The 26,091-nt window shown below is 40.9% G+C and overlaps 1 protein-coding gene across 3 annotated transcripts; it reads right to left on the reverse strand.

The window, feature by feature from the left end:
* Nucleotides 1-9,682: 9,682 nt before the first annotated feature.
* On the reverse strand, nucleotides 9,683-19,882 carry LOC131227377 (uncharacterized). Of its 3 annotated transcripts, none has more exons than XM_058223168.1 (4): nucleotides 19,618-19,882; nucleotides 17,377-17,450; nucleotides 14,260-17,086; nucleotides 9,683-12,528 (listed from the first exon to the last, which is right to left on the reverse strand). In XM_058223168.1, the coding sequence occupies exons 3-4, from the start codon at nucleotides 17,002-17,004 to the stop codon at nucleotides 10,318-10,320; spliced, it is 4,956 nt and encodes a 1,651-aa protein (XP_058079151.1). In that variant the 5' UTR covers nucleotides 17,005-17,086; nucleotides 17,377-17,450; nucleotides 19,618-19,882; the 3' UTR covers nucleotides 9,683-10,317. The 3 variants fall into 3 exon arrangements, with proteins under 3 accessions (XP_058079151.1, XP_058079149.1, XP_058079150.1); XM_058223166.1 differs by having other exon boundaries at nucleotides 17,377-17,483; XM_058223167.1 differs by lacking the exon at nucleotides 17,377-17,450.
* Between the last annotated feature and the right edge of the window lie 6,209 nt (nucleotides 19,883-26,091).

The following is a 26,091-nucleotide window of genomic DNA, read 5'->3' on the forward strand; positions in this document are numbered from 1 at the left end:
GCGATTGCGTCCTACCCCGCCCGTCTCAAACTGGGAACGGGCAGCAGCTTTGAGTGGCCATCGTGATGTATGGGTCTTATCCACACCGTCCATCCATTTTTTAGTATCATTTTAAGTATAGTAAAAAAATAAGGAAGATTCAAGGCTAAAGTGGACTACACAATGGCGATTAAAATCCTACCGTTGAAAAAATCTTAGGGGCCACAGAAGTTTTGGATGGATCTGATATTTTTGATTTCTCTTCATCCAGATCTATGTAAATTTATGAATAGTTTGGATGGAAAATAAATATCATAGTGGGCCCTATAAAATTTTCAACGGTGAGAATCATTATCACCGATGCTTCCTGTGGTGTGGCCCGCTTGAGCCATGGATCTGTCTAAATTTTTTATTTTACTTTCTAAAATGATACGAAAAATGGATGGACGGTGTGGATAAGACCCAAACATCACGCTGGCCACTCAAAACTGCTGCCCGTTCCCAGCTGGAGACGGGTGGGGTAGGACCCAATCCCCGTTCGTGGGCAGAAGCTCTGTGGGGCCCACCTCCATGTCCGTCAGAAATCCACTCCGTCCATCAATTTCTACAGATCAGGTTAGGCATGATTTCAAAAACGAGGCAGATATAAAATATAACTGGGCCACACAACAGGAAATAATGGCTATAGAAACGTCCACCGTTGAAGTCTTCAAGCGGCAAATCATGATGTTTATATGCCATCCAAACCGTTAATAAGGTTATTCCCCCTGAGATTAACTGAATAGACCATTACCAGCCTGATACAAATCTTCTGTAGGCCCACGAAGGTTTCAATGGTGACTGGTGAGTCATCAATCCCCGACATTTTATTTATTTATGTACTAACATAAGCTAGTGAAACTAATACACGAAGTGGATGTCAGAGGGGCATCAAGGTGGGCCCCATGTGAAACTAACGCATGAAGTGTGGATGTCCTAAGGGCATCGAGGTGGCCCCACACAACTTCCCCATTTCCCGTAAGGGCAAAGGCAATTAGCGTCCATCATTAGATCAGTCATCCATATAGCAGGCTACGCTGCCCTTGTTTTTCCTTTTAGTTAGCATGTTAGTAAACACACTGGTTCATAGCTCAAGTGGTAAACTAGGTGAAGATACCTTGTTTTAACACTGAGGTCTAGGTATCAATTCCCTGGTAGGGCAGCTGGCTATCAGTGAACACACTTGGTAATTGATACCAAGACTTCAGTGTTGAAACGAAGTTATCTTCACTCAATTTCCCACTTTAACTATGGATTTCATTTTTTCACTTCATTTTATTGCATGGCCGATTCAAATTAAGATAAACCACACCATTAGAAATAGTGGTAATTGAATTGCTACCATTAAATTTGTTTAGGGCCCACCATAATATTTATCCGCCATCTAGCCTGTTGACAAGGTCACACGGTCCAAAACTTATGTATTTGGATTTTATACTTTTAAAAAATATATATTTAACTTCACCACATAAGTGGGATATTCTTTCTTTTTTGTAAGATACTTGACAAACAACACTAGATTATCTAGTCAACGATTTTCCGGCGTAGATAACCTATTTCAGGTCAGTATCACCCGGATAGCATATACTTTACTTAAATTTTCGCTTTCAACCTCATTTGGAAGGTTGTAAATGGAGGAAAATGAAAATTGTAATTAGAGTTAAATGAATTAGGAGTAAATGGCTCACTCAATTGTGTTTAGATGGGAGTAATGAAATGCATTTGAAATCTAAACGTTCCGTTGGATGGGAGAAAATGGGAGGAATTAGATTGTAAAGGAATTTTTTAATATATTCATAGGAGCAAATGTGATCTTTCAAACGAGCTTTAATATTCCAAAATAGTGTATATGTGATATTTTACAAAATAATTATAATAAGCCCATTGGAATATTTACTTTTGTCAAAAGTAAGGAAATTTTGGCGTTCAGGTGGGCTACAAATCTAAGGATCACAAATAAGCAATTTGCCAACATTTTTTACTTGTCAACTTAGATGGGCCAACCTTTGTACAATTTGGATCATTTTATTGATATGATTTTAGTAATGTAGTCAATAATTGGATTGTTTCGGAATATCATCAACACGCTATATATATGGTGGACATGTGCATAACAGCACCTTTGTTTACTCTTGCGACTCTTTAAAGGTGCTCAAAAAGACATTTTACTCATTTAAAAAATGATTTCATTTACAAGGCCATTTACCCCCATTTCATCTCATTTTCATGCGTGTACTCCCATCCTAACCTATGAGTGTCATTTAATTTCATTTACTTCCAATTCTCCTCATTTACCTCTATTTACTCTCATCCAACGGCCCATTGAGATAATTATATTTGATTCAAGAGTGCCTTAGATAGCCTTTTTGGGTGACACCAAAAGCCAATTTCTTTTGCTTTAGCCCAACAAACTATATTTCAATAGCCAATGCCTGTGAGGGAAATCAAGCAATGGTTTGGACTTCCCACCACCAACTTTGGATTTTTATGCAAGTATATTAGTTATTAGTAACACCTATCTATATCATAATGTCAATTGTGGGACATTTTTACCCCCATAATTAGTTTTCAATGGCTGATAACTTTGTGTGCTATAGAATGTGAAAAGGCATTTTAAATAAAAATCTTGGGCATTTTTGGAATTAAGAATATGATTGCTTAATGACATCCGATTAAGATTTTACAAGCAAATGCCACTCAACAGTTTATATTTTCCGAAATAAAAAGAAGCCAAAAGCCTTAATATTCAACATGTAAGTTTCATGAAATCCACCCTGTCCATCAGGTATGCTGCCCCCTTCTATAACCATGAATCAGTTGGGAAGAAATGCCTTTATGTGCCATCCATTCCATTCATCCAATGCGTCTTATCATGATGAAAGAATTACCCAAAAATCACAGTAATCCAAGACTTTAGTGGGCTGTAGAATGTAAAATTAGAGGTTTTACTTTAGGTATAATGTTATAGGATAAACCCACCTGAGAATTGAATCAGCTTGTTCTTCAAATCAAACCAAACAAGGTGTAATTTACGGCGTAGATTCTCTCCCTTTCCCTCCATGCGGTGTAGATTCTCTATCCCTTTCCCTCCGTGCGTCACATGGGCCATACACAATAGTTGCTATAATACATGCACATTCTGAAAAAGAAAAAAGAAAGAAAGAAGGTTGTTACACATACTTAAGAGATTAATGGGGCGTTTGGATCATAAGTTGCTTAAGATAAGCTGCTTATGCCACAAGTAGCTTATCTTAATTTCGTAAACAATATACTTATCAGCTTCCCCTCTCTTTCATCTCTCCTTATGGAGGCTTATCTTAATTTCGTAAATAACATACTTATCAGCTTCACCTCTCTTTCATCTCTCCTTATGGCTCTCTCCAGCAACTTATAATGAAAAGTAAAAAAGCTTTTAAAAAATAATTGAAGTGATTAAATACTTTCGAGTAAAAAAGTTACTTATAACTAATCATAAACCAAACTTATCTGAAATAAGTCACTTTATCTACTGTTGAAAGTAGAAAAAGTAACTTATTTGGTGGTATCTAAACAGGCCCTAAATTACAGACCTGAACCCAAGATTGAAAGTCAATGTCACACTCTACATCGGCCCCCAACCAAAACCAGGTCCTATTGCTTCGAATAACCTTCTATGGGCTCTTTCGAAACAATATGGCTAATGCAACTATATCATTCATGGATGAGACCGGTACATATTGGGAGATCTAGTTAGCGACACAACTATATCATTCAGAGATCTAGTTAGCGACACAGCTATATCATTCATGGACGAAATTGGTATGTATTGGGAGATCTCATTTACCATATGACCTGGAAATCTACTTAATCAGAATACATAATATGAGAGATGATCGATTGCGCTCTAAGAGCACTAACAGTTATGGCGCTGCTAGTTGTATCGGGACGCTTATTGATCAAATGGCTATATAAAATGGATGACCAATATCATTTATGAAAAAAAAAAAAAAAAAAACATCTAATCAACAATTCAAGCCATCTCATTGCGAGGTCCATCTGTTAGACAGACTGAAATATACCTTGTATAGCTAGCATACCTTATATAGTTGGTTTTCCATAGATAGATGATTCTGATTTCATTTCTTTCCTTGTATAGATACTGTAATCTCTATATATTCAACCCCTTTGGGTTGTCTCAAATACACAAAAGCTTTCAGCTCCTCTCGGTTTACATGGTATCAGAGCTTCACTGATCCAAATCCGACCACCCCTGCGTCGTCCGACCGTCCCCTGTTGAAGATCCGACCACCCCCTGCCCGTCCGACCACCTCTGCTCGTCCAGCGTTGCCCCTCTGCTCGTCCAGCGTCGCCCGGTTACCTCTATTGCTCGTTCTCTTCGAGTTCCAGCAACCTCATCCAGATCTGTTGCTCCCATCCAGATCTATTGTTGTTGCTGCTGCGTCGCCGGATCTACATTTTCCAGATCCAGAGGTCCTGTTGCTGTTCCTATTCCGCCAAGATCCAGATACTGCTACCCGTTGGATATCTCCTGCTGTACGGTACACCTAAAACATTCTTCTGCTGCAACTCTTTGCGTGCTTTATATTAATTCCGATCAATGGACAAGAACTCATCACGTACAGAGGCCCCAAGGTGTAGTTTTGATGGTACCAACTATTCACTATGGGCCATCCATTTTCAGAACTTCCTGAAGGGTCGTGGTTTGTGGGGACTAATTGATGGATCTTTTACTATTCCCACTTCCACGGATGCCGATAAATTAGCTGATTGGGAAATGAACAATGGACGGATTATTACCTGGATTCTCGATTCGGTCGATCGATCCATTGCTGTTAGCCTCACACCTCATCGCACGGCTAAGTCAATGTAGGACCATCTTCAGACAATTATTAACAAAGTAATGCGGCCCGGTCATATCGTCTGGAACAGGATCTCGTTAATCTTACTCAGGGTGACGACAGTATTCAATCATTTTATTCTAAAATTGTCACAATTTGGACTGAGATGGCCTTGATGGATCCAATATTTCCTAATGACTTTAGGATTTTTCAAACTATGTGCGAGAGTGCGCAAGTACGCCAATTTCTTATGAAACTGCGTCCGAAATTCAAGCATTATCGAGCTGCTCTCTTGAACCGTAGCCCTACTCCTTCATTGAATTCGATTATTAATGATCTATTGGCTGAGGAACAACGACTGAAAGTTCTATCACTTCCTTCCTCGACTCCGGGATCATCTGATATGGTGCTTGCTGTGTCCACCACTACACTAACACGTGGCTCCTCTCTTTTAACCTGTCGTGGCTGCAACAAGGTAGGTCATGTTGTCGCTCAATGCAAAGAATGGTGCGCTTATTGTCGACGAACTGGTCATAGTATTCAAGACTGCCGTACATGTGCATATGCATCTTCTTCTGTCCGTGGACGTGGTGGTCGTAGTCGTGGCCGTGGTCGTGCTCTTTCTGCTACTACTGTCACTATTTCTTCCAAGCCGTCTATTAGTAATTTTACATCTACTGTTTCTGCTGAAGGTCTTTCATCTCCGTTGACTCCTGCGATGCTCCAGCAAATCGATCAGGCCCTTTCTGCGGCCGGTATGTCAGGTATATCCCCATCTTCTACATGGTTCTTCGATTCGAGTGCTTCCAATCATATGACCGGTGCTGTATCCCATCTTCGTGACATTCGTCCCTACACCGGCAATCAGGCTATTTCTACTGCGGATGGCACTAGACTACCTATTCAGTCTGTTGGATCATTGACTTTCTCTCCTTCTGCTCATCGCCAGTTCACCATTCGTGATGTGTTTCATGTCCCTAACCTCTCCTCCAATTTAATTTCAGTTGGTCAACTCACATCAAATAACTGCTTAGTCATATTTCTTCCCAACTGTTGTTTTGTGCAGGATCTGGCGACGGGGAAGGTACTTGGGAGGGGTAGGCGGCATGGTCGTTTGTACGTGTTGGATTTTGATCCATCTGTCACTCCGGCTCATTGTTTCTTTTCTCCTTTTTCATCAGATATTTCTTCGGCAAATAAATTGTGAAAACTATGACACTTTCGCCTGGGTCATCCACATTCCGATCGGTTACTTCAGTTAATTTCGTCTGGCATGTTAGGGAATATTTATCTTAATAAAAATGATTTGGATTATTCTTGTTCTTCCTGTTATCTTTCAAAAAGTAAGTGTGTTCCATTTTTCCTAAGTACTACAAAATCATCTTCTATGTTTGAACTTGTGCATACGGATGTCTGGGGTCCTTCACCAATTATGTCTCTCTCTGGGTTACGATACTATGTTATATTCATTGATGATTTCATACATTACACTTGGATTTACTTTCTGCAATCGAAGTCACAGGTTTTTGAAAAATTCAAGTTATTTCACTCTATGGTGAAGACTCAATTTCGGGTTTCAGTTCAAACTCTCCGCTCTGACTCAGGGGAGGAATATCTCTCAACTGATTTTTGTACATTTCTTCAAGGGCATGGAATTATTCATCAAACCACCTGTTCTGATACTCCACAACAGAACGGGGTGGCTGAAAGAAAAAATCGTCATATTGTTGAAACTGCCAACACCCTGATGACAGCTATGAGTGTTCTTCATTCTTTCTGGGCTGAAGCAATGTTACATTCCGTCTACTTGATTAACCGGATGCCAACCAAAGTTCTGAACAGTAAATCTCCTTACTCTGTTCTCACTGGCTTACCTCCTGCATATTCCACATTTCGTGTTTTTGGTTGTATCTGTTATGTTCACTTGGCTTCACGTGAACGTAACAAACTATCTCCAAAATTAGTCAAATCTATGTACTTGGGATTTGGAGAAACTCAGAAGGGTTTTCGATGTTATGATCTGGTTTCTCGTTGTGTTCGGGTTTCACGACATGTTGTTTTTCTTGAGCACATTGCTTTTCATTCATCTCTTTCTCCTCCGCACACTCCAAACTCTCCTGGTCTAACTGCCTTTCCATAAATTCCGTTTGCCTCAAATACTCTCCCTCGTCCATTGCAGGTTTACTCACGTCGACCATGTACAGATCCACCACCTATTACTCAACCCAAACCTGCTGTACCCATTGCTGATCCCGAACTTACCTCGATCCGTCGTTCCGCTCGTGAACATCGAGCGCCTGATCGGTTGATATGCTCTATGTCTGCCATGAATGCTACTCTGGATACCGTTTCTATTCCTACTTCATACTCTCAGGCAGCCACTCATGATTGTTGGAAGAAGGCTATGGCAGAAGAACTTGCAGCATTGGAAGATAATCATACGTGAGACATTGTCACTCGACCTGCTGACCAACAGCTAATTGGTAGCAAATGGATTTATTCGGTCAAACTCAAGTCTGATGGATCATTGGATCGATACAAGGCTCGACTTGTCGCTCAGGGATACAAACAGGAATACGGAATTGATTATGATGAGACTTTCGCTCCCGTGGCCAAGATGAAAACTGTTCGTACCCTTCTGGCTATATCTTCTATTCGCTCATGGCCACTCGCTCAGATGGATGTGAAAAATGCCTTTCTTCATGGAGATCTTCAAGAAACCGTGTATTCGAAACCTCCTCCTGGCTCCTTAATCCCTGACAATAAGGTATGTCGCCTAAAGAAAGCCCTGTACGGCCTCAAACAGGCACCTCGGGTATGGTTCCAACGCTTTCACGATGTTGTTACGGGTGCTGGCTTTACTCAAAGTGGTCATGACCCATCCTTATTTTTGCGCATCACTGCTCACGGAATTGTCATTGTTCTGGTCTATGTTGACGACCTCCTACTGACTGGTAGCGATACTGCTGGCATCTCGGCTTTAAAGGAAGTTCTGCAATCCTCCTTCAAGATGAAAGACCTCGGCCATCTCACATACTTTCTTGGGCTTGAAATTTCACGTTCTAAACGTGGGATCCTGGTCAGCCAGCGTAAATATGCCAAGGATCTTCTCGCTTTGGCATCATTGACAGATCAGAAAACAGTTCAGACTCCCTTAGAACTTAACATTCATTATGGTTGCGACGATGGTGATCTACTTGCACAACCCGACTTATACCGTCGTTTGGTTGGGAGTCTGGTTTACTTAACTATGACTCGCCCTGATATTGCCTATGCTGTCCAAGTCGTCAGTCTGTTTCTGCTCCTCGGACTCTTCATATGACTGCGGTGTTACGCATCATACAGTACCTACGTGGAACTCTAGATCGATCACTGTTCTTCTCCTCCACGGCGACTCTAGACCTTCGTGCTTATTCGGATGCTGATTGGGCTGGTTGCGCTCTCACACGAAGATCTACCACTGGCTACTGTGTTTTTCTCGGCACTTCTCTCATCTCTTGGAAGTGTAAGAAGCAGGCCACTGTTTCCAAATCAAACACAGAAGCCGAGTATCGAGCGATGTCTGCTGCGTGTAGTGAGCTTGTTTGGTTATGTGGACTTCTTTCCGACTTGGGCATTCCTATGCAGAATCCTACTCCACTCCATGTTGATAATCTCAGTGCCATTCAGATTGCCTCTAACCCGGTTTTTCATGAACGGACGAAGCATATTGAAGTTGACTGTCACTTTATCCGTGAGAAATTTCAGTCTGGGCTCATTTCTCTACCACATGTTGCATCCCATGATCAGATTGCAGACATTTTCACCAAGTCCCTAACTTCTGCACGTCACTCATTTCTCGTTGGCAAACTATTACTTGTCGATGACCCGCATTAGTTTGAGGGGGGATGTTAGACAGACTGAAATATACCTTGTATAGCTAGCATACCTTATATAGTTGGTTTTCCATAGGTAGATGATTCTGATTTTATTTCTTTCCTTGTATAGATACTGTAATCTCTATATATTCAACCCCTTTGGGTTGTCTCAAATACACAAAAGCTTTCAGCTCCTCTCGGTTTACACCATCATGGATAGCTTATAGTTTCAAAAAATCACTATCTCATAGAATCCTAACCATCCCATCCATTGCTTGGAAAACTAATGGCCCTACAAGAAAAAAAAAAAAAGAAAAAAAAGCACCTAATAAATGGATAAACGGTCAGTATGATTTCATATTGTAGCCCACAAACTGGATTTTGTATCTACTAGAACCAAAGCATGCACTCCATTTTCACAAAGAGAGAGAGAGAGAGAGAGAGAGAGAGAGAGAGAGAGAGAGAAGGGGTCGGGGGGAAGAGGAAGACGGGAGGGAGGGAGAGGGAGAGGGAGAGATCAAAATGCAAGTGTTCGATATTAAGGAGATCGTCAAAACACAAATGTTCCATATTAAGCACTCAATCTCCACACAAATGGCACACATGGAAACAATCCAGACAATCCATCACCTGTACGGTTGTTCACTGCCATGGATGGGCCATAAATCAAAAGAGATACCAGTCAGTGATCCTAGCCATCAGTTGGAGGGATTTTCCGTAACCAATCACATCATCCTACCCATCATTTGGGGAGCTTTTTCCTAACACACATATTGCAACTTATCAGGGGTATTGGATCATTCAACTGATGCAATTTTCGGGTAGGCCCCATCCACACTAGGCACAATAGATGAAAGGTCTAGATCCCATACAGTGGATCCTATGCACCTGTTAGATGTATCAATACTAAACAAAATCAAACGAGAGAGTTCAAACAAAATCTCAACCATTCAAATAATACACCGATGATAAAAATCACCAACTAGCAAACGCATTTCATTGCAATAGATATAATTTACAATCTGCACATGAAAAACAGCCTAATTCTCATAGAAAACCTCAAAAACTCAAAAACTTTCACAATATCAAAAGAACCCAAACACTTCAAGGAACCAAGCAAAATCCTATCCCTGAAGCATTCAAATCCGATATCAATCTACTCAAAAAACAAGAATCCCAAACAACCCAAACTACCACTACCCAAAATCATAACCAGTAGCAGAAACTGGCAAACCAACAAATCTGTCAAAGAAACAGTCACTAAAAGAAACAGATCTGCTAAGGCTCACTTGCAAGCATAGGATATTTTGAGACTCCCTACTCTCCTACCACATGCCAATGTGTGCGCAAGATCCAGGCCGTCCATCAGGTCAGTACCACCACATACGTTCCATGACCTGAAAATCAGGTCGGGAACCACGTGGGCCACACATCTTTTCCACCATTAATTTCTTCCGTGGAGCCCACCTGTTGAACAGGTCAGGATGCTTCACACATGTACACATGGGGAGGCTAGGACCCAAAATCCTACTACCATGAGCAGCCTTCACATTTCTCAAAAAAATCACAACCAAACACCTTTTTTTTTTCAAGTAATCCCACTGTCAATCAGAGTCGCTGGAGCTTGAACTCGAGCTCGAGCTTGAGCCAGATTTACCCGAAGATTTTTTCTTGCTTTTTTCCTTCAAAGCCACTGCACTGGGGCTCAAGCCTTCAGATACTTCTTTGACTCCATTTGATTTTCCAGCACTTGATTCTTCTGTACTTGTGCTGGTTTCTCCTGCCACAGACTCCTGGAGATCAGTTTGGAGCACTTCGGCAGGCTGCGAGAGAAATACAGGCTCTACATGTCTTTCTGTTGCCTCAGTCTCTAACGGTTTTGGCTGGTTCTCAACATTCTCTTCCGAGGCTTGCTTCAAAGCAGCATTAATGTCTTCAAGAGACCTCGCTTCAAGCACTTGAACATCTGAATGTATCTCTATCGGCTCCCGATGCTCGTCATCTAGTGTGGATACAGATGACCCAATTTCAGATTCCACCAATGGGGGCCCATTGAAGGTTGATTTCTCAAGATCTCGCTCATGGAGTTGCTTAAAAGCCGAATCGATATCTTCAAGAGACCTTGCTTCAAGAACTTGCAGGTCAGAACTGGTCTCTACCAGATCTGCATTTCCCTTTGCCGGTTCTATTTCAGTGCGCCCCATGTCAGCATCCATCACCACCAGCTTTGGTGAATCTGGATGTTTCACATCTAGCAAGGATACAGACGACCCAATTTCAGATTCTGCCAGCTGGGGCTCAGTGACAACAGATTTCTCATGAACCCCCTTGGAACTGGTCTCCACCAGATCTGCATCTCCTTTTGCCAGTTCTATTTCAGTGGGCCCCACATCAGCATCCATCACCACCAGCTTTGGTGAATCTGGATGTTTCTCATCTAGCAAGGATACAGACGACCCATTTTCAGATTCCACCAGCTGGGGCCCCTTGACAACAGATTTCTCATGAACCCCCTCAGGGAGTTGTTTAAAAGCTGAATCGATATCTTCAAGAGACCTTGCTTCAAGAACTTGCAGCTCAGAACCGGTCGCTATCAGATCTGCATCACCCTTTTCCAGTTGGATTTCGGTGGACCCCACTTTGGTGTCCATCACCACCAGCTTTGGTGGATCCAGATGTTTGTCATCTGGCGAGGATGCAGATGACCCAATTACTGACTCCACCAGCTGTGGCTCACTGACAACTGATTTCTCACGGACCCCTTCATGAATTCGCTTGAAAGCCGAATCGATATCTTCAAGAGAGCTGGCTTCAAGAACTTGCAGCTCAGAACCAGTCTCTATCAGATCTGCATCTACCTTTGCCATCTTGATTTCAGTGGACCCCAGTTCACTGTCCATCACTACCAGCTTTGTTGGATCCGAATGTTTATCATCTGGCAAGGACCCAGATGACCCAATTTCAGATTCCACCAGCTGTGGCTCGTTGATGACTGATTTTTCATGAACCTCCTCATGAAGCTGCTTAAAAGCCAAATCAATATCTTCAAGAGACCTTGCTTCAAGAACTTGCAGCTCGGACCCAGTCTCCATCACATCTGCATCTCCCTTTGCCAGCTCGATTTTGGCGGACCCCACTTCAGTGTCCATTGTTATTGGCCTGTCCATGAAGGATTCAAGAACAGACTTCTCAACTTCCCCTTCGTGGACCTGCTTAAAAGCCAAATCGATATCTGCAAGCCACTTCGCTTCAAGAACTCGCAGCTCCAAACTATGCTCCTTCAGCTCCAGATCTCGATCAAACGATTCAAACTGGGTGTACCCAACTTCAGGTTTTGGCTGGTCCACAGCTGACTGAAGCTCTGTCGATCTTTCAAGGCTTCCTTCAATACCAACACCTTCAACAAATTCATCTTGAAGAATTTGCAGCTGGGGGAGGCTCTCTCGAATCCCCACATCAACCGGAGAATCTGTTATGAAATCTGCATCTGGTTCCAGCTGCTTTTCAGTTTCGATAGCATTTGATTTTGGTTCTTGAATGCTGAAGTCGCCAACGGCATCCAATTCCAACAGCAGCTCTTCATCAATCCCTTTGATTCCACCCGCTTCATCATCTTCATCTATGACAGGTCTCTCACATGTGATAAGCTCTTCTGACTTCATCTCGAAATCTCTTGAAGATTCAATGCTTTTTTGTTCCAGTAAATGCAAGACTGTTGAATCATCACCGTCAGGAGCAGGTATTGAAGGAGAGACCTTCGAGTGGATGCTGTCCTCAGGCTCATGGACCTGCTCGTTTGGATTGCTGTCGTCATCCTGTTTAAATTAAAAAAGAAAAGGGGGAAAAAAAAAAAAGACAACCCAAGCTTAGGCTCTATCATGGGCACGTGTGATGCAGGACAATTAACCACTTGCTCTAAAAGCTCGAACTGATAGAGCATGGCGAATTAATCCCTTTATCTCATAACTCAGGCCCCAATTCCATGGGTTAGGTCCTCGGCTGAACCCTTCTTGTGGGCCCCAAATACATGGGTTCCGCCCTCTCGTGGGCCCCAAATCCATGGGTTCTGCCTCACACGATCCACTCGCCTCATACGGGCCCCAAATCCATGGGTTCCGCAAGCCACCAACCCCGAGTGTGCCCTTGCATCCCACAGGCCACCCCACTATAGCCCAATGTGAAAATGCCCCCGCATTAACGTGGTTCGGTGATGCAAAATGTTGACATTGCACATGGGGGGATGGGATATGCCCTGAAAATCTTCCAGTTTGGAAGATCATAGCCTTCAACCAATGGCCTACAGCAGAGGAGAAATACAGCAGCAGTACACATTGAATGGAAAATTAGACAATATCGAAGGGTTGGGGGCCATCTAATCTGGGAGATTGCTGGGGCATTCATCATCTATGGCAGGCCCCATCAGATGAACAGTCTGGATCACAAAACCATGGACCTATGTAAAGAATCCAGTGCATAAGCCTAACTGTAAACTTGGTGATATGCATGACACTAATAATTCCCCTTATCTGTAAAATGAGGTTGACGTGCTTCTCCTAATCTTTTAAATCCTTCAATTGTCTTATTAAAAGAGGTTTTCTGCAGCAGTAATGGTGCCACCATAAACTTATGGTGGTACCGGGCAGATGTGGGGCCTATGTAATGTATGTAGGACATCCAAACCACCCATCAGTCGCCTGAGCTCATGTTACTCCCACATATGACCCAAACACAACACTAAGGTGAAACAGTACAGGGAACAAGATGGGAAGGAACACCTACACTTGATTTGCACCAGGGCCCACCTGAGTTACAAAACAGTCTCATTTTAGGTCTGACCCTTCATTCACATGAGTTTAAGGGTCTGATAGGCATGGATTGCAGATGCACTACACAGTGTCCCCCTACTCAAATCAATGGTGGGGATCCACTCTCAAACTGTTCTCTGTGGTGTGGCCTCGCGTTGGGTCAGTCTGAGTTTCGGGTAAATGGTGTAACATAAGGTTGCGTGTCTAATGTATGGTTGGATGCATGAATACATCATGTGGGCCCCACTTCTGTCCTACACCACTGTATCTTACAGTGGTACCGGAACCATCGGATCATGCCCTAGTTAAAAATACAAACGCATCTAAGGATATTCGCATGGACGGGACTCTGGTCCAGGGCATGTCGCAGTGTTGCCCACCAGATATCAAGCTGGTGGGCTCACCAGGTGGGCTGCATTTTGTAATACATAAACAGACAGTTAATAAGTTCACCAACTGTCCACATTCAACATACACCATTGTGATCATCAAGCAGGCACCAACGCAACATGCCTGGACCACATATCGTGCTGTTCCGCTCATCAGGCGGGCCACATTTGTACTACAAAAAATGGAGAGCTAATGAGTTCACCAGCTGTCCACATTAAATGCACACATGTGGCCCACCTGATGAGAGAACCAACCTAGGGGAGCTCATTAACAGTCCAGATCTGGCATATGTGCTTTGAAGAGTATTCTCATGCTCTTTGTGCATATATCATTTGCATTTAAAATACTGACCTTGGATTCTTTGTGATGGCCTTCAGAAGATGGTTCCACTGCTGTTTCCTCCCTTAAAGGCTGAGATGCAAGGGAAGTCGAAATGCCAGCTAACAGCAACCCGTCTGAAGTAGCAGTCACAGCATCCGTCTTCTCAACCACATCAACCTGGGGTCGCTCAACATGGGCCTCTTGATCGGAACTAGATGTGATTTGAGCCTCTTCTGATCGATGATTTGAGTCAGCCATCGCAGCAACCTCCGCCATTATGACATCTGATGCCAATGAATTCGAGCCTTGAGAAACTTCCTTGATCTCTGATTCCGTTATCTCAAGTGGTTCCATGGAATCATCATGATTTTGGACGACCCCAGAAAACCCAACTTGGACAATTTCCCATTCACTGACTTCAGCAACTTCCCTCGATCTTGATTCTTTTTCATCTACCACAGATAAGCTCGGTGCTTCTACCCACCTTGTTTCGCTGCTGGATGCTATTTCATTTCCCACCTCTCCATTGCCGGTCGAAATGCTTTGTCCAATCGTCGTTGAAGGCAAACCCCCTTCTAATATCTCAACTTGCGTGTCTGAAGCTGCAGCAGCAGCAGCATTGAAAATCTCTTTGTCCACATGAAACAAGATTTCAGCAATTGCAGCCAAGTTAGAATCGGATTTCCTGATAGCCAACGGGCTAGCATCATAAACCGGTCGTTTAAACTGGGTGCCATAGACATGAGTTTCTTGCATGGATTTGTGTGATTGTTTTGGAGAAGCAATCCCTGTTTGATCGAGATTATCTGACTCTTCATCAGCATTCATTTCGAGATTCTTTTCACTTGTTTCTGATGAGGAAGACGAGCTCGACTCACTGTAGTTCTCTTCCACCACCTCTGAGTCCACTAATGCTTCAGCTGCATTGGGCCCCACAGGTGAAGCCTTGGATGCTGTGTCGACAGCTTCAGTCGGCAAGCTTGTTTCCCTATCACAGCTAACTTCCTCCACCCCTTTGGAAGCGTCAACATCTTGAGTGTCTCTGACAAAGTTAGAAACATTTGAATCAATTTCCACAGAATCTTCTTCTTTGGAGGATTTGCTTTCTCTTTCAACAGCTTCGATAGCAGGGCCTGCGAGAGAAATCAATCCAGCTTCTTGAAGTATTTGTTCTGCAAGAAGCTCTTTCTGAACTTCCTGCTCTACAACTGAAGAAACCATATCGGTTTCAGGAGCAGAACTCACTTTAGAATCACTCTTCTCGCTCCATTGTCTCTGAATCGGAGCAAAATCCATCTCACCTGATGAAGCCCGCTCTGCTACAAAATACTGCCGCAGTCTACTTTCATGCCTCTCTTGCATTATCTCACCCGGAAATGATGCCCCCAAAGTAGAAGTTTCATGCCTTCGGGAGTACATTTCCCGCTGCTGAAGTGCCATGAACTCGTTATGGCTCGAGTTCTCCGCCATCAGATTGCTTGTTGATTCATGAGCTTGGTCGAAAGGAAGATCGAAAGGATTCCTTCTCGGTAACAGAACCGACGGAGCTGATCCGGGTATAGGCGGCAGTCCTGCAAATTCATCCGAACCATATGGAGGATCGAAAGGGTTGCGCCTCGCCGTAGAAAGGGATGGTACTTGAATTGGGATGCGCGACATTTCCTCGCTAATTGGAAAATTGATCTGTGAAGAATCATTGATTTCTAAGTCTATCAGATTCCTCTTCCAAGCCTCGGCTATCCGATTCTTCCGTGCAATCCGTTTCGCAATCAAATTCTCCAGCCTTTGATTCCTTTCAAGCTCAGATGTTCCAAGATCCATAAGATTCTTCTCGTCATCCTTTGTCCATGTGACCACAGCTTCACTTCCATCCTTCTGATCCTCACGCGCTTCATCTGGGTTTTGGGCATCACCTACCAGCTCAACACTGCCATCGTCAGATTCAGAATCAGAGTCATCGAGTGATATGAGAACGGGTTGAGGTGCTTCGGAGCCTAACAGTGGGTGAAGCTCATCAAGCATCGGCATGACATCGGCCATGGAAGCATCAGGCGAAGAACTCTCTGCGCAATCGGAATCAGAATCAGATGACATGTCATCATGGCCATCCAAATGGGCATCAAGAGTTCCACCAACAACCACATCGCCCTCTGCTTCAGGACCCACAATTTCCTTCTTTCTATCATCTGTAGGATGACCCTCACCCTCCTCTCCAACCTCATGAAACTCTCTCTTCTCAATGAATCCATGATCATGGTATTCTCCCTCTTCAACTGCTTTATTACTCTCACCATGAAGTACTTTCTCATCACCCTCGATCACAACACTCCTACTGATCGAATCCGCATCATTCTCCTTCTCCGCCTCATGTGCCGTTGAAGAAATCACGCTTTCATCCAAACCAGCTTCTCTTCTCCTTTCAACATGGGTTTCCACAGCAAAGCTCTCGTCTTTCTCAACAACAAGATCATCACCAACACCCCCAGCTTTCAAAGAAGAGATGTCGTGAGTTTGCTTCTCCTCTTCTTCGATTTCAGGGATATTCGGTTGCCCAAAACTCAAAAGGGTTCCGAGAAGAACAGCGGTGCAGAAGATGACAGGCGAAGAAGAAACCAACAAACCAAACAGGGAAGGAAAGAGTCTATACAACAAAACAGAGAACAACACCACACCTAAAACAGCGGGATAATCACGAACAAATCTATAACAAATCCTGACGGAAATGATCACGCCTTTCTTGATATAAATTCCAATCTGCTTTGCTTCAACAGCCATTGCTTTTCTTCTTTCTGGTTTTCTTAAACTGCTACAAGGATGGCTAGTCTGGAGAAATATTAACAAACCCAAGCTGTGAAACCTACCAAAACCGAATCTTTGTTAGAAAAAGTGCAGTTTTGCTTACAATATGATTTGAAGAAAGGCTAATCTGAGAAAATGTTCAAAATTCCACCTCCCAGTAGCTATCAAAATCAAATCTTTTCGAATAAAAATGGAAACATAAGATGATAAAATAAGAGAGACGCAAACTCTCATACAAAACCTTTTAAAAAATTCAGAACTTTGGGAAGAAAATGAGACCGGATTATCAAAATAATGCAGTTCAAATCCTAATATGGTGTCGAGGATAACTAAATATTTGAAACTCACCTTTGACAAACACATCAAATCAATTCTTTTGGAAGAAAACTGGATCAGGCGACCAAAATAATGCAGTTTCAATCCTGATATGGACAAAAGCCTAGCATGCTCAAAGCCTACATCATATAACTGATCAAATAAATTAATAAATAAATAAAGGAAAGAAAGAAAGCTTGTATGATCAACAACAAGCACATTCAATCATGAAATGGTTTCAAGGAAGACTAATCTGTAGAAATATTCAATACCCGCCTACCAAAACCTATCAACAACTCAAAATTGAATATTTTGGAAGAAAATTAAACGGTACGATAACATTAAACAAGCACCTTCAATCCTGACATGGTTTCCAGGAAAACTAAGCTTGTAGAATATTCAAAAATTGACCTTTGGAACTCAAATCTTTTGGAAAAAATGAAATTATGCAATCAGCTTAATTTATATTTTAAAAATAAAAAATAAAAAAAATCTACAACTGATATGGTTTGAAGGAAGACTGGAAATATAAAAAGGGCTCACCTCCAAAATTAATAAAAATCAAACTTTTGGGAAGAAAATGAACCATGTGATTGGATTAAATAACGGCGGGTTTGTTCTTGATATGGTTCCAGGGAAGATATCGGTAGAAATATTTAAAAGAACCTCCCAAAACCTATCAAACTCAGATTTTTAGAAAGAAAATGAGACCCTATAATTTGGTTATAGGGTTTTGATCAGACACTCAATATCCAACCTCCCAAAACCTATCAAAATCAAATCTTTTGGATGAGAATGACATCATATGAGCAAAGTAATGAGGTTTCAATTAAAAACTCAAAAACCCACCTCGCAGAACATATCAAAATCAAAGCTTTTGGAATAAATTCAGATCAGAGGGCAGTTTCAATTAAAAACTCAAAAACCCACCTCACAGAACCTATCAAAATCAAAGCTTTTGGAATAAATTCAGATCAGAGAATCAAAATAATGCAGTTTAAATCCTGATATAGCCTCAAGAAAACTAATCTTAGAAATATTTTTTTTTTAAAAAAAAACACCTCATAAATCCTATTTTAAATCAAATATTTGAGAAGAAAATGAGATCAAATGATAAAATAATGCAGTTTCAACCATGGCATGGCCTCAAAAGACTAATCCTTAAAAATAATTTAAAAAAAAACTCAGTGTCCACATCCTCTCAGAATTACATAATTTGGAAGTAAATGAAATAGAAAATCATATAACTGCAGTTTCTATCATGTATCCTCTCCAATAAAAAGACCAATAGAAATAATTAAAAACCCACCTCCCAAATCCAATGAAAATCGAAACGTTTGCAAGAAGATAATGATCAATTGTTGCGGTTTCAATACTGATATGACCTCAAAAAAGGATAATCTGTGAAATTTTCAAAAACCACCCACCAAAATCCCATCAAAATCAAATCTTTTAGTAGAAAATGAGATGAAACATGGAAGTGCTGAAGTTTCAACCCCGATATGGCCTCAAAAAAGGACCAATCTTCAGAAGTTTCAAAACCCCAACTTCCAAAAACCAATTAAAATCAAATATCATTGGAAGAAAATGGGACGAGAGTGATTAAAAAAAAGTGCAGCTTCAATATTTATATGGCCTAAATGAGACTAATCCATGAAAATTTTCATAAACCTACATCCCAAATCCCATCAAAATCAATTCCTTTGGTAGAAAAGATCGAATGATCAAGTACTGCAGTTTCAAACCTGATATGGCGTCATAAGAAAAAGAAAAAAGAAAAAAGAAAGACCAGTCTTGAGAATTTTCAAAAACCCATCTCCCAAAATCAATCAAAATCAGATATTTTGTAGAAAATGAAACCAGAATTATCCAAAATAATGAAGTTTGATAGTGATATGGCCTAAAAGAGACTAATCTGTGAAATTTTTCAAAAACACCCCCCTCAAATACCATCAAAATCAAATATTTTTTGGCAAAACTGAAATAAAATGATCGAAATAACACAGCTTCAATCCTGCTATTGCCTCATCAAAGACCAATCAGAAATTTCAAAAACCCATCTCCCAAATCCCATCAAAATCAAACCTTTTGGGAGAAAATGCCACCAGATGATCTAAAAACAAGCATTTTTCATTTCTGAGACCCAAAAAAAATGCGAAAAAAAAATAAAAATAAAAGAGAGGAAGAAAGATGAAGTCTAGCTGAAATCTTCTATCAAAAGAAAATGCTGAGGATTACAGATGAATATAGAGATTGAGAAAATAGAAGACTTACTTGGATTACAGATCAAAATGGGAAGGAGAGATGACAAACAAATAAAGAAAGAGCAATGATTTTCTCCTCCATTTCTTGCTCCGCAGAAGCTATGGGTTTGGTGTGTCTTGGATTGCAGAGAAGAAGAAGAAAAGGAATCATTTTCTTTCTTCCTTTCTTTTCCGTGGGGTTTCTTTTGTTAAAGGAAATGACCAACAGCCGTTGAATTCATGTTTAGATAATCCAAACCGTTTCTACAATGGGCCACGCTATGGATGAAGCGTTGGGCGAAAAAAACCACCTGTGCAGAGGATTATCATTTCCGATAATTTCAAATCTCTCTCCTTAAATATATACCAAATGCTTCGTCTTTAAACCGTTGATTTATGGGCCACTTATGAAAATGTTTGATTTTCAAAACTTACATATATTTAAATAATCCAGATAGGATTTAGTCATACAAACTGTCTGGATTATATATACAGGGAAATGGTTCCATGCCGTGGAAGTCATGGGAACTTCCATGAGGTCGAGCTGTGTAGACCCTGCTGTGATGCGTGTCAAACATCAACATTTTTCGTTTGATGGCCCACTTAGATTGATGGCATTTGCCGAAAATCAGCTATATATGGAACTCATGTAAGCCCTATCATCTAAAATCATGTAAATACATATCAAAAAACTTAGTCTGAACCCTTATCCAAATGGGACACACATAATGGATGGCAAACCACATCTCGGTGGGCCTAAATAATGATTATAAATGTTTTAATAGTGCACGGCCCCTCCTCACTTCTGCATGTGGTGTGGGCCACACAAGTCACAGATTGACTTAATGTTTGAGACCTAGGCCCATAATAGAATGGTGCATCTAACTGATGAGGTAGATTTTCGAAACCCATCACAATGGGGCCACACAGCTTGACCTCATGGGACGGTCCCATCAGCTTGAGCACATAGTACCTTTTCCATATATATATATATATATATATATATATATATATAATAACATATCATATCATACCGGGGAATTTTCCGGTACGGCAATATGGTGTACCCTATTATAGGGAGTGGATTAGGTGTTACCCGAGAAACATCACGTCAGTGGATGTTACCCCTACCATGTGGGGCCCATTTCAATGAATTTTTTTATATCCACACCGCCCATTTGTTCTTTCATATAATTTTAGGACATTATTCCAAAATTCAAGCAAATCCAAATCTCAGATAAACTATACCACTGTAAAAGGTGGCAAACGATCATTAAAAACTTTTTAGGCCACACAAGTATTGGATCAATCTGATCTTTCTATTTTATCTTCATCTAGGTTTGTTTAACCTTATTAACGGTTTGGATTTTAAATAAGCTTCCCAGGATTTTCTTTCAGTGGCCCTAGGAAGTTTTAATAGTGGTCACTTAATAACCACGGTCTCCTGTGGTGTGGTCCATCTGAGATTTGGATCTACTTAATTTTTGGATCTACGTCCTAAAATGTCTGGAAAAAACTGATTAACGGCGTAGATATACAACAAATCATCAATGTGGGCCCCACAGTAAGGGTGACACCTACTGCGGTGTTGCCCCACCTAATCCACTCCACATATTACAACAATCCTCTGCTTTTGCTTTTGTGGTTCTTGGGCTGCTGTATGTCGGGACTTTTTCTCAAAGATGGTAGAATCAAGAGAACTCTAATCTGGTAGAGCTCTCTATGCACTGCTTTTGTAAAATCCATACATTAATCTATACCGTCCATCTATTAGATCTAATCTTAATAGATCATATTTATGATAATAAAATATATTTAATCACTTTTTTTTTCTAGTATTAAATTCAACGGCTGAAAATTTTCACTTTTTACATTTGAAGTTTCCTGATCATATGGATAGAATCATCTATAATGGGCACCACTAGATGAACAGTGTAGATTTATAGATTCGATGCCACGTGGAGAGATGGATCTACTGTATTCTTGTTTGAGGCGCTCTTCCGAATCAAATCCTTTTCTTCCAATCTCTTCCTCTTTTCAGGGGAATTGAGTAAAGGAGGAGAGCTTTGATACTCTGGCCATAATAGGCACCTGAGAATTACTTAAAATTTACACATTTTGGATGCAATTATTCAAATTAAACGGTCTGGATATTAATGGGTCTGGCTTCATATGTGTTATTAACAATAATAAAATTAATATTGTTCCATTAGTGACCGTTTGATTGGTGAACATTGATTGGATGGTTACAAATGCAAAAAATCCAACGGTTTTATTTCAAGAAAAAAAATATGGATGAATCAGAGGTTGAAATTATTTAAGAAACCTGATTTTGGAATTGGGATTTAAAGAAAGTTGGATCAAAATATATTTTCTGTTCATGTTTATCGAGATCTTGAAGAGGTGACTCGCGTGAGGAGAGGTTGAAGAGGGACTTGCGGATTGCAGCCACTCAAGTCTCAATAGGCGTGGGTCCCAATGAACATTATCTTGCCTGAAAATTACGTTGGACCACTCGCGCAAGTACTTGAAATTTTTTAATTTTTTTTATTGGTTAGTGCATTAGTACTTTTTTTTTTCCTTTAATGAGTCCAGCCGTCCCATTAAAGGTGGGTGTGGGACGGCTCGACTCATTTGACCAGGTTAGACCGGACTTGATCGGACCGAGTAGATGAGTCCATGTGAATCCATTCCACACTCAAATCGGGTAAAGCTCGGATTATCCTGTAACTTGACTCGACTGACGTAAAATCTAACTTGGTAACGTTTACTCCATTGGAAACTTGTTTGTAGAGGAATGGTCACTTGCACACTTTCTTACATGAGTACTCGTGAGCACTTTTGCACAAGTGTCATGAGTATAAATTTTGAAAGGTCCGGTTGGTTGATGCAGCACCTCCTTAAACCTCACAAGCTAAAATTAACTATTTCCTTTTGCCATGACTCACCGGAGTTTTTTTAACAAGTTGAATATTGAGCTAATGAAACTCAAGAGAGTGTCACATCATATAGACCATTCAAATTCTGTGCCATAATACCGTGTGCAAAGGTATGTAAGTAAGCATTTCTTATATATATATATATATATGGAAAAGGTATTATGCCTCAACCTCATGATAAGCTCTTGTGAGGTCAAGCTGTGTGGCCTCATCATGATGCGTGTCGACCATCAACATCGTGCATTTGATGGGTCCTTACTAAATTATGGGATATCCCAAAAATTAGTTGTATATGGAACTCAGGTGGGCCATGCCATCTAAAATCATGTGAAGACATCATTAAAATATATAAAAGAATCTGGTAGGGCTCAGCTGAGTTTTGAATGCTGCTGAAACTTGGTCTGAACCCTCATACAAGTGGGACACACATAATGGATGGGCTGGATTTGCAAACCACATCTCGTTGGACCCAAAAAAGATTGTGAATGTTTTAATGGTGCACAGCCCCTCCCTACTTCTATATGTGGTGTGGCTCACACAAGTCACAGATTGACTTGATTTTTGAGACCTAGGCTCACGGTGGAATGGTGCATCTGACTGATGGGGTAGATGTTCGAAACGCATCACAGTGGGGCCTATACAACTCAACCTCATGTGACGGACTCATGAGGTCAAGCGCATAATACCTTTTCCTCTCTCTCTCTCTCTCTCTATATATAGACACACACACACTTAGATTTTATTTAATGTTTCCGGGTTTTGAATTATGATTTTAGCCTGCGGATACCTGTTTTACACAACACAAGTCTGCGTTGCCTTGACCTGATCTGCTATTTGTGGTTAGTGCACTTTTCTTTTCTTCTATTTTTTTTTTTGGGTTAGCTTGTTAGTAGACACCCAAGTCAGTACACACACTTCATGTTAGCCACCCCCGCTGGGGAACGATACCTAGACCTCAGGTGTTGAAACGAGGTATCTTCACTCAGCCTGCCAGTTGAGCTATGGATCGTGTGTTGTCCACTTGCATACCGACAGTTTGATCATATGTTTTTCTAGCCATTGGTTTTTGTAGTTTCAAAGTTGGCCCACGTAATGAGTGAGCAGACCCGATTTGTTGGTAAGCATGTTAACAGCGGCACGTTCTGATACGTGGCCTGGATCTCATACACGTGTGCTTCTTCAATCTACACGCGCGCGAGTTGCCCCAGTTCTGATGTTTCATCATCCCGTCCACTTTCAAGATCCACTGTCGCCCTGGCAAAAGCAAAACCAGGTTAGGTACTTAGGTGCTAAGATAAGGAGTTTTTAGGTAGGCTGGCGGAGTATGAAATCCCATAAACGTGCGTACGGATAATGTGCACGTGGCATGGAATTAACTCAATTCAAAAAAACCACATTGTCGACCCCATCAGATGATTCTCACTGACTGTTTTTTATTTTTTTTTCCATCAAATGAACGGTTAAGCTGCGATGTAAATTAACGGTCCAAATTTAAAGCAAAAGAAATGCATTAACAGAAGGCTAGGATCGTCAATCAATCAAAGGTAGATACCCCCATATAAAATGGATCCCACTATTTTACTGTTTTTCGTTTTGTTTTGTCCCGCTGTTTTCATCGTTACGAACGAGAGCCCAAGTGTGATGATCCAGACCGTTCATCTAGAAATTCCTATAAATCTCACCTAGCAGAGATCCCATCGTCCATACAAAGTGACTTTTTAGTATCAACGGTCCACAAAAAGCTTCACTTTCAAACAATTAGCCATTTTCTCTGCAGTGGCATTGCGGAATGCACTATTGTGTTAGTTTTGCACCATTTTAAAAATGGTGGTGACTCACTCTCCAGGCACGTGGCACTAATGAACAGCTATCCCAGCCATCCAAATTGTGGGTCCAATGGCGGATGCAGCATGTATGTAGAGTCACAAGGATCAAGCAGGCCTAACCGTCCAATAAATGCTATTAAATGAATGGTTAGAAGTAAAATAGAAAATCAGATATTTTATATGAGTGTTGCTCACATTTATGATTTAACCGTTGGACTGTTTATTTATCGTCCAACCAATGGAATTTTTTCATTCTATCATCTTAATTCAGAATCCAACCTGTCCAAAAGGCATTCCCCACCATGAGTATCATGTCGTACGAAAATTATTCTGATCCACAAATTAGATGGGCCACACCATTGTTTATTTATTAAATCAACGGTTATTTATTTTTCTTTGGTATGACCTTCCCAATAAGAGAAATGATATTATTTTTATAATACATAATCCTTATAGTGGTCCAACACATTGGATGGATTGGATTTGAAAAGTACTTTAAAGAATTGAAACTTATAGACTGGTTGGACTGTGACTTCCTATCCAACTTAGCGTTTCTCATGTTATATTATCTTCCGTTGTATTTTGTAGTTTTTAATAAGTGGTTAGATGTTCTATATTGACAGGAAAATCGTTAAATGATATGACTTTTGGCATATTTCAATATATTAATTTTTGTTATCCCCTCTGTAATGAGACCCATCATATAAACGGTCTTGATCATTCCAGCAAGACCCCAAAAAAGAGGGGCTGTTTGGTACTATGCAGAGTATGCTCATCTATACACATGCACTCATATTGTACACCTAGCATACATGTAACTAATCTAAACCGTCCAAACCACGGAACCCAGTGGGTTATTAACATAAAACCATAATTTCTGAATTTTGAGTGTGTGTGTGTGTATGTATGTATGTATATATATATATATATATATATATATATATATATATATATATATATATATATATATATATATATAATTTGAACCGTTCATTTTTCATGTTGACTGTCCATTAGATATCTACTAGTGGACCAACTAATGCATCGGAGTAGTATAATTGCATTTTAATAAACCATCTAAAGTGGGGCCCATCATCCGGACGGTTTCACATCAGCCACTTGTGCTATTTATGATTGCCTGAGTATCATCCATCACACTTTGCCAGAGAATCACAGCTCTCATCTTATTTAAACCACCTCTGCTATCCTCTCCCAACGTGCAAACCACTTTCTCACGTGCTTCCCACCTGATCTGAAGGTTCTCACGTATTTGATATGGGGTGGATTGGGTGCGGCCCCGGCCTCACCCAAGATGGTGTGGCTCTTACCGTGGGGCCCACCTTGATGTATGTATTCTATATCCAAGCTGTCCATCTGTTTTACCATATCATTTAAGGGTATGAACCCAAAAATGAAGCAGAGCCAAATCTCAAGTGGACCATAATATAGGAAACAGTGGTGATTGAAGGTACCACCATTAAAAATATCCTAGGCTCACCGTAACGTTTTGGTAATGTTTATTTACCATTCAATCTATTTATAAGGTCATATAAACCTAGATGGAGGAAAAACCAAATATCAGCTTAATCCAAAACTTTTGTGGCCCACCTAAGATTTGGATCCACTGTTGCCCTAAAATAATTAGGCAAAACCGATGAACAGTGTAGACATAAAATACATCCATCAAGGTGGGCCGACGGTAAGGGCAGGTGTCTTGGGTGAGGAAGCGGATTCTATTGT

The sequence above is a fragment of the Magnolia sinica genome, chromosome 15 (genome assembly GCF_029962835.1).
Source record: "Magnolia sinica isolate HGM2019 chromosome 15, MsV1, whole genome shotgun sequence".
NCBI classification, from domain to species: Eukaryota; Viridiplantae; Streptophyta; class Magnoliopsida; order Magnoliales; family Magnoliaceae; genus Magnolia; species Magnolia sinica.